The sequence below is a fragment of the Nicotiana tabacum genome, chromosome 17, assembly GCF_000715075.1.
Source record: "Nicotiana tabacum cultivar K326 chromosome 17, ASM71507v2, whole genome shotgun sequence".
In the NCBI taxonomy this organism is placed as follows: domain Eukaryota; kingdom Viridiplantae; phylum Streptophyta; class Magnoliopsida; order Solanales; family Solanaceae; genus Nicotiana; species Nicotiana tabacum.
In genome coordinates this window covers 80,122,715-80,132,110 of record NC_134096.1, presented here as the reverse complement: position 1 = coordinate 80,132,110, position 9,396 = coordinate 80,122,715, and the positions used below count along the sequence as shown (strand labels likewise).

Below are 9,396 nucleotides of genomic sequence, written 5' to 3'. Positions count from 1 at the left end.
AAATGCGGGATGCTTTGTGCACCGGGCTGCCCCTGCATGCCAAACAAGCACACTGCAAAACATAGCCCAAAAAATCAACGGAAAAGTGTCTGATATGTCCCTCTACTATCATCAATAATTTAAATAAGCCCTCCGTTATACTATTAGAGCAACCAAGCCCCTGCCGTTATACTATTAAACACAAATACCCTTATTTTAACAGATGGGCCACGTGGCAACACCAAAATTATCTGGTTAGATTTAGTATAGATCTGACCCAACCCATTACCCAACCCGACCCTAAAATACTAGACCCTTCACCCTTATTAATGTGTGAACCCTAATTTGTTCACTCATATCTGCAGATGTTCCTCTCTCTCTTCCACAACTCAAATGTTATAACTTCTCATTCAAATTTCTTTGTTCTTCTTCGACCAACACATCTGATAGTCTTGGTTAGATGTCTAGTTCTAGTGTTACATCGAGAAGGAGGTGCTATTGTGGGGAGATTGCGAACAACTTCACTTCGACGACTACAAACAACCCCGGAATGAGATTCTACAAGTGTGCTAAACCTGAAGTAAGTGTGAATTTCGTTAGTGATTCATTACTCGTCGATGCATTTAAAGTTTTATTTTTTCTGCTCTTTAACATAGTTATTGATTGTATTTGTAAGAACGAGTCATGTGGATATTGGGAATGGCAAGACGAAGCCCTCCCGGACAAAGTATTGATAGTAATCAACGATTTAAAGTGTAAATTAGATGCTGCCAATGTCAAAATTAGGACGCTGAATATGTTATTGGATGCGTGCAAGCTTGAAAGGGACAAATTGATGGAAAAAGTTGATATTTTGGAGACTATAAATGATGTTGAAGTGAATAAAGCAAAGGAGATGGAAGTGAAAGTGATGCACATGAAGATGTTCATTATGGTTGCATTTGCACTGTTAGTCGAATTTGTTGTGGAATTGTTGATTAAATGAATTTTGCATTTTATGTAGTGCAGTAGGGTTTTGATGAAGTTAACTGTTGTAAAATCCAGATTTTCATGAATGTTTTGTGTTGGTTATCTTGGTTGTAATCCAAATTTTCATGAATGCATTTTGTGTAGTGCACTATGGCATTTTGTGTAGTGCAGTATACCTTTCATTTTCGGATTTATTGTGTTGGTCAGCTTGGTTGTAATCACAAAATATAGTTCTTTATATGGCATGTTAATGCCCAGTTTAACAGAATAATGTGGATGTTAACAAAAAAAACTGGGCAGTTATGGCTCTAATGCAGTAAAAAACTAGGCAGTTATGACTCTAATACAGAGTAAAACTGGACAGTTCACTAACAGTAAAAATCTGGACATCCACTTTAATGCAGTTAATTCAGTCTATGATACAGTAAAATCTGAACAGTTATCACCAATGCAGTAATTACATATCAGAAGTACTGTCATTGTACTAATTACATATCACCAAAAATAGTAAAGTTAGTAGGTGAAACTGATGATTGGATGTCAAACTATAATCCCAAAAACTAACACAACCTAAATCATACTATGACATCCAATTCAGTTACCAATACCAATATTAACAGAACATTAAATAGGAGACTGTCATTAAGTTTGCAGTAATTACATCCCAAAATAAATACAAAACTACATAGAACAACTTGATCATTTTCCTTTCCTTATCTTCAGCTTCCCAATCTTCTGTTGTCTTTATTTTTCTAACTGATTTGAAGTTGTAGATGCTTTACCCTTCCACATTATAGGCCTACTGGTGAATATGGAAGATCTGTGGGCTCACTAATACCAGTGTGATCACCAGTAAAGTTGATTGATCTTGTCCCAGCTGGTAAGTTTTTCTGATGCCTCAGTTGAAGTCTTGTCTTGACTTCTGATATCACCATTGGCCTAACCACAGCATCTTCATCATTTTCCATCTCTGGGAAATTTGAAACCATGCTTGATTGACCAACTCTAGGTGTACGCATGAAGATAAATCCATTTTCCTGACTTGATTGAGTCATTTGTGGTGTTGAACAGTGTATTTCATCTTATGTTTCAGAATCTAACAAAGTTCTTGTCCTTTTCAAAGGTTGGTTTCCCTTGCTTAGCTGCTTTCCCTTTGGTTGCTATTAAAAAATAAAGTTAGAAAACATAAATAGGTACAAGTTCAGCATATGTGCAAATTGTAAATTACCTGAGCACAAGTTCTTGTATTATGGTTTGGTTGTCCACATTTGCCACAAGTCATGACTTTACCTTTGATTGGATATTAAACAAACAAAGGAACAGCCCACAATGCATCTATACCTAACCCTCCTTGGGTCACTCTTCCTCAATTTTAAGACCTTCTTGTTGGCTAGAGCATACAACTTCATAAACTTCCTAGCTTCTGGTATGTCCTTAAAGGCCATGCCTTTATATATCTCCTTGTAATCATTCATATTCTCAGTTATGTCTCTTTTTTTGTGTTTTGAGTAAATATAATTCTTCAGAATCATATCCTTCAAAATCACATCCCTCATAATCAGAACTAGAGTCAGATCCTGATTCACTTAAGCTACAGTCAGTACCCGCCTCATCTAAACAAGGATATGATTCACTATAGTCAACAATACTGGGAATACACTCAATAGGAGGGTCGCATTCATCCACATCATATAGGTTCACTACATTATATTCATTAGAAAGTAAGGATATCAACTGTCTAATCCTCACATCCCCTTAAACCTCATACACTTTATCAGAAGGTCCAGCAATTATAAGTTGTTGAACCCCTACAAACCCTAGCTCAACTATGAATTCAGATTCTATATCTATATAAGAAAGTAAGTCTGAATCATACCCTGACAAAGTGTCTAGTTTATTCTTTGTGTACACAATTTCAGGATGTGTATCCCATTCACCTTCATAATTAAATATTAAATCAACTAAGACCATCTCCAATAATCTAGTAAATATAGCAAATAAGAATGGTTAGCAAACAGTAAAAGAACCAATATAAATTGAAAGTAAAAAAAGAGGAATAAATATAGGCAGAAAATTATATGTGAGACAGAGGGTCCCATGAATAAAGAAATACAACATGTACAAAAGAATCCATAAAAAGTTAAGTTTATGGGCCACCCCTTCGAAAAAATTAACAAAGAAAGCAAAGATGCACTAAAATTCAACCACCAGAATAGTTTAATGAAGCAGTTACATTCAAGGGTCCTACATTTAGGACCACCTTAGCTAATAAACAAAGAAAAAGCACTAAAATTCAGTCAACATCACAGAAAACTAAGGCATTTATCCCAATAAGACAAAAAACAAATCATAATCCACTTAAGAAACTACCTCTGAGAAAAAATCCTAAACCAGAAGACAATAAATCTACTTTGATATATACCCATACGAATTTATTAGCATAACTGAAGCATGCAACCACTACAAATCGGGACCACCTCAAAACTGAAACAAAAATACTAAAAATGAGAATAATATAACAAGCAATCAGCAAAATCGATCAACAAATACTAAAATCAAGTAATTTAATGAAGAAAAGACTGGCCTTTACACCAAGATCATATGAAATCGACAGTTTGGAGTCACCACTACCGCCGGTCTCTTAGAGCTTTGAGAAAGTGAAAAGAAAAAGGGAAAATTGACCAAATGGTCTGTGACAGTCCATATTTTAGAGAAGGGTTGGATCGGGTTGGGTAATGGGTTGGGTCGGATCTATACTAAATCTAACCGGATGATTTTGCCACGTAGCCCATCTGTTAAAATAAGGGTATTTATGTTTAATAGCATAACGTCAGGGGCTTGGTTGCTCTAATAGTATAACGGATGGCTTATTTAAACTATTGATGATAGTAGAGGGGCATATCAGACCCTCTGATGCTTCATAGTGCAGCATAGGAAGAAACAGTTTGCAGCAATCAGCAACAGTTTGTAAAGCCTAAGAACCGGCAAAATTTACATGCAGCAGCAGAAGAGGAGAAAAAGGAGGGGGGAAGAATATAGAATCCTGAGAAATTAGCAGTAGCGTGTCAGAAGAGCACCAAGGCTTAGGTTCTTTTCCTCTTCAAATGAGATTCTTCTTTTCCTATTAGAATTCTTATTAGATCTGATACAGAAGGAACACCATGAATCATGGTCAAATCTGTCTTCTCGATCATCATTGATTTAAGGTCAATTTTTAATGTTCTTGGCCTCAGGTTCTTTTTAAAGCTTTTATTTTAATTACACTTGGACCTCTATATGCTTGTCAAAATTATTTCGTCCTATTTGTTATGCCTTTCCTTTCCAGAATAGGAGAGTTGTGCTCAGTTAAGGGACATACTTGTCCCAAGAAAAATAAAATGCATAAAAATAATAGTTATGTGTTGGATCTATGTCCAATATTGCATAGGTATTGTGTCGGTTCTCATATCAAGGTGTTTCTGCCTCTTTGATTTTGTGTTTTTGATTACTGCATGTGAATATCAAGCAAATCTAAAATCACTTTTATCTTTTGAATTACTTGACAGGTTTTCGAGGAAACCTATGACCGGCTTTTAGAATTTGTGAAAAGGAGTAATGCTGTTAGCCCTACTGTAGCATTAGAAACTGCAACTGTGTTACAGGTGATTTTTTCTAAATATCCTGAATATTATGTTTTACTGGCAAATAGATGTAGCATTTTGTTAATAAAGCTAATATATTGTATGTAATGGCTAATGCAGAATAAAATTGAAAAGATGACTCGCAGAGCTCAGGAGCAATTTCAAATGGTATTCGAGAAGCAAAGCAGGTCGCTTAATCTGCTCTTCGATTTTGCCATTAGTTCCTTGCTCTAACATAAAAGGTGTAGTGTTTGATACGCTAGGACTATATGTTATTACTTTTTGGCCTTTAACATGTTGTTTGATAGGGGTAAAAGCATATTCGATATCATATATTTTTTCCTGCCAAAGTAGTTGGCAGCATAAGCCTTCCTATGATGTTTGTGGTATGGAACTCTATATATTTTTGTGCGCTTTTGAACCAGCGTTATATGTATGAATTCGAGAAGTTTGGGTTACTTTATTTAGTGCTGTTTGTTTTTTTATTTCTTTTTTCCTTGATTGATGAGAAAACTTAGAACTACCGATAATGCTATATGAGAGTGAATGTTAGGTCTAAGACTCAACACATCCAACAGATGCAATCACAGATATTAATTTTTCCTATGGTTAAGGATAGTAATGGGGCGGGTGCGTGGCAGGGCAAGTCTTTATGCGGGTCGAGCGGGTTAAAAGTTGAAATAATTTTTTGAACATTTGATGCGGGGTTGGGGCTGTTGCAGTGGGTTTGTGCTGGTGTTGCTGGGAATATAAGTCTACTAATTCTACCCTTCAATTCTGTGTGCATTATAATTTTTCTTTTGCTTTATATACATATTTCATTCTCTAAATTCTTTTTTGAGAATAATTTCATTCTCTAAATTTTCGTAACTATTCTTAAGAACTTGTATTTTGTGACCCATGAATCATTAACTAACCTTTACAGTGTGCATAAAAATTAATAGAAAACTAATCCCATCAAGTACGCCTTTTCCTTCACTTAGTAGTGTGGAGTTGCTACTATTTTTCAACCTCGCTAAACGTGAAAAATATGTCATTTATTTCCTCAGAAACAATAGTATTTTTGTGTGTGAGAAAATTAGCTTAGATTGTTTGACCAATTGTCGATAGATAAAGAAAATTTGTTTTTAGTGACAAATGCCAATTATTTATTTATTTTGGTAACAATGTAAATATTACCATTGACAACAGCAAACGATTACACTTATAGAGCACCTAAATCTGACCACAGACTTTAGGCCTCCAACAAAAAAAAAACCATCTAATTACAAAGAACTTGTCGAACTAAACTCCTACATTTTTGTGCTTTCTTTGACTTCTAAAGTAACTCTAACCTTTCTATAACTTCCCTCTTAATTTGTGTAACTACCTCTGCTCTATTTATAGTTCTTCCTTGGATTTTTTTTTTATATTTCTAGCTCTCCAGGTATGGTATATCACTGCTACATTAGCTGCAACTACCACTTCCTTTTTGAACTGTTTCCAATTCTTTCGTTTGATCATTTCCAGCATTTGCTTGATTCTTGCAACCGGCACTGCCTGCCCTAACTATAGGTTGATATCTTGTCTTACTGCATTGATCCAACTGCATTCAACAAACAAGTGGTCCTTTATTTCCAATTTATCCTCATCACACAAATTACAGGATATATTATCAACCTGTAATTGCATCCCAATCAATCTGTCTTTAGTTAGCAGCCTCCCTAGTGTTGCAAGCCAATCAATAAACTTGTGTTTAGGTTGTGCTATGCTGTCCAAATTAAGTCTGCAATCTCTAGTTTCTGATGTTGTCCAACTATAGCAAGATAGCTACTAGTGATTGAATATCTCCCTCCTAAAGTTAGAACATTTCTGCCATAGGAGTACCATTCCTTCATCAATTCTTTGATTGAGTTTAGCTTCCTCCAATACCAACTACTATCTATAGGAGGAGTATGTACCCATATGTCATGATCTGCTTTCATGTATACTCCATGAACCCACCTTATCCATAGGGATTCCTTATTCAATGCCAGTTGCCATAGTAGTTTACCTACTAAGGCTATATTCCATTCTTTGCACCCTTTGATATTTAAACCCCCCAATTTCTTTGGACAACACACTTTTTTCCCATGCAACCAGTGCCACTTTCTTATGCCCCTCATTTTTACCCCACAAATACTCCCTACATAGCCTATCTACTCATTTTACCACACTTTGTAGTAAAATAAAGACATTTCCACAGAAGCTATATATAGAGAAGAGCACAATATTTACTATTTGAAGTCTTCCTACATAAGATAATTTCTTAGAGTAGGTAACATTGATTCTGTGAGTGATCTTCCCAATCAATATTTGACAATCTATCTTATTCCATTTTCTTGGAGATAAAGGCAATCCTAAGTATCTGATAGAAAAAGTTCCAAGAGTAAATCTTGTTCTTTCCAGCAATTGGTCCTTGATACCTTCTTCAACCCCAGCTACAAAGATGCTAGATTTCTCCGTATTGGCAATCAAACCAAATACTTTACTGAAGTGATCAAGGGCTTCCATTACTCTATTAACTGAGCTAACATTACATTTACGGAATATCATCAAATCATCTGCAAATATGAGGTATGTCAGCTTAATCTCTTTGCACATTGGATGGAACCTGAAGTCAGGTAATCTAGTAATTGTCTTTAAGGTTCTAGAAAGGTACTCCATTACTAGAACAAATAGTAGTGGAGAAATGGGATCTCCCTGCCTCAATCCTCTCTTTCCAGCAAAGTAACCATGGCCTTCACCATTAACTTTGACTGTGAACATAGTAGTAGACACACATACCATGATCTAATGGATGAATTTCTCAGGAAATCCATATCATTTTAAAGCTTTCTCCAAAAACTCCCAGCTTATCATGTCATATGCCTTTCTAAAGTCTATTTTCATTAAGCATCTAGGAGTTGTCTTCCTATTGTAGTGCCTTAGTAAGTCACGGCATATCAAAACATTGTACATCATGGACCTTCCTTGTACAAAAGTTAACTGGTTATCTGCTACTATATGATTGATTGTTGGCTTCAACCTAGTACAGATCATTTTAGATATACACTTGTATAGAACATTACAACGGGAAATAGGCCTGTATTGAGCTGCATTTTCTGGAACTTCCGCTTTAGGTATCAAGGCAATGTTAGTAGCATTTATTTGCCTGAGCATTTTTCCATTTGAAAAAATTCTAGAATTGCTTCAGTGATGTCTCTTCCCACAATTGGTCAGGCTGCTTTGTAAAATCCACTCCTAAATCCATCAGGTCCAGGACTTTTGTTACTGTCAATCTAAAACATTGTCTGCTTGATTTCTCTTTCAGAAAAGGTTGCAGTATCTCTTGTTGCTGAGACTATGATAACCTATCCCCATTTCTGATTATACTACCAAAAGCGTGCACTCTTTCTATTGCTTTCCTCCCTAGTAGATCTTCATAATAGTCAACAAACATACTAGCAATTGTATCAGGATCTGTTTACCAAACACCAGAGCTGTCATTGAGCTGAGTAGTAGCCTGCTTCAGTCTCATGTGCTTGATTACTGAGTAGAAATATTTAGTGTTGTCATCTTCCAATCTAATCCATGTTACTTTACTCATTTGCTGCAAATACACTTCAGCTAGGTAAGATTATTGCCTAAACTTTTGGTATACATTGACTTTAGCTTGTTGATATTCTAGGCTAGTAGGACATCTCTGCAGTTGAATTTGAGCCTGTTTGAGTGTGTTCCTGTCCTCATTGGCTCCAGCCACTATGTTATGAAATATCTGGTTGTTTAAGGCTTTCAATCTCTTCTTTAGCATTTTTAGTCTTCTCACTACTGTAAACATTCTGCACCCTTCAACAGTGTAGTTCCAACCCTCATTGACTATGTTCATGAATTGTGGATGTTGAGTCCACACATTACAAAATTGAAAGGATCTCTTGCTTCTTTGCCTCTCATTCACAAAAGTCACCTTTGCAGGGCAGTGATCACTTATCCCCTCTGTCAAAAATCTTGTATTGCATTCTGGCATAGTATCAAACCATTGCTCATTAATAAAAATCCAATAAATTTTAGAAAATAATTTGTGTTATTCATGTTTATCACTCCAAGTGTATCTATTCCCTCGTGCAGGTAGTTCCATCGAATCACACTCCATTACACAATTATAGAAATCCACCATTTTAGCCCATGCCACTCCATTCCCTCCTATTATATCCTCCACATTCAGTACTGAGTTAAAATCACTGATAAGTAGGGATTTTGACTGCTTATTTGTTCTCTTTTACTTACGTTTTAGCTCAAAAATACTTAAAGGTATTCCCGAAAACTAATGAAATATGCTTTCTTCCAGGAATATTGGGAAATGAGCCAAAAAAATAAAAATCAACTAAGAAGGAGTAAACATTGGACAAGAACCAAAACAAGGCAAAATGGACCAAAGTGCGGACTGCACAATACTGTGTGCGGCCGCAGACTCTAAAGAACCACTGTCAGAATTCCTTCACAAAGTGCGGACCGCACAATTATTGTGCGGCCGCAGAAGACAAGGTTCAGAGAGATGTGTTTTGGGGACCTGAAGATGTGCGGACCGCACTATTATTGTGCGGCCGCAGAATGCAAAAGTGCGGCCGCACTCATAAATGTGCGGTCCACAGAAATTTCCCATGTCCAACCCAAGATCAAGAGTGTGGTCGCACTCAGAAATGTGTGGTCCGCACAATCAAAGGAAGTGCGGCCGCACCCCAGATTTATGTAGTCGTAGAAGACCACCCTGTCAAGTCAACATCAAAGTGCGGACCGCACACAGAATTGTGCGGCCGCACAACCTCCACAG

At 36.4% G+C, this 9,396-nt stretch overlaps 1 protein-coding gene across 1 annotated transcript; it reads right to left on the bottom strand.

Annotated features, from left to right (window-relative positions):
* Positions 1-7,409: 7,409 nt before the first annotated feature.
* LOC142171947 (uncharacterized) lies at positions 7,410-8,592 on the bottom strand. The gene is made up of 3 exons (XM_075235677.1): positions 8,230-8,592; positions 8,057-8,178; positions 7,410-7,740 (listed from the first exon to the last, which is right to left on the bottom strand). Exons 1-3 carry the CDS (start codon positions 8,590-8,592, stop codon positions 7,410-7,412), a joined length of 816 nt encoding a protein of 271 aa, XP_075091778.1.
* Positions 8,593-9,396: the final 804 nt, after the last annotated feature.

Coding starts and splice junctions, on each gene's coding strand:
- LOC142171947 (XM_075235677.1), bottom strand. CDS start 8,592: ATGCCAGAATGCAATACAAGATTTTTGACAGAGGGGATAAGTGATCAC. Junction 8,179..8,229: donor ATCAACAAGCTAAAGTCAAT/GTATACCAAAAG, acceptor GTGTATTTGCAG/CAAATGAGTAAAGTAACATG. Junction 7,741..8,056: donor AATGACAGCTCTGGTGTTTG/GTAAACAGATCC, acceptor AAAAATGCTCAG/GCAAATAAATGCTACTAACA.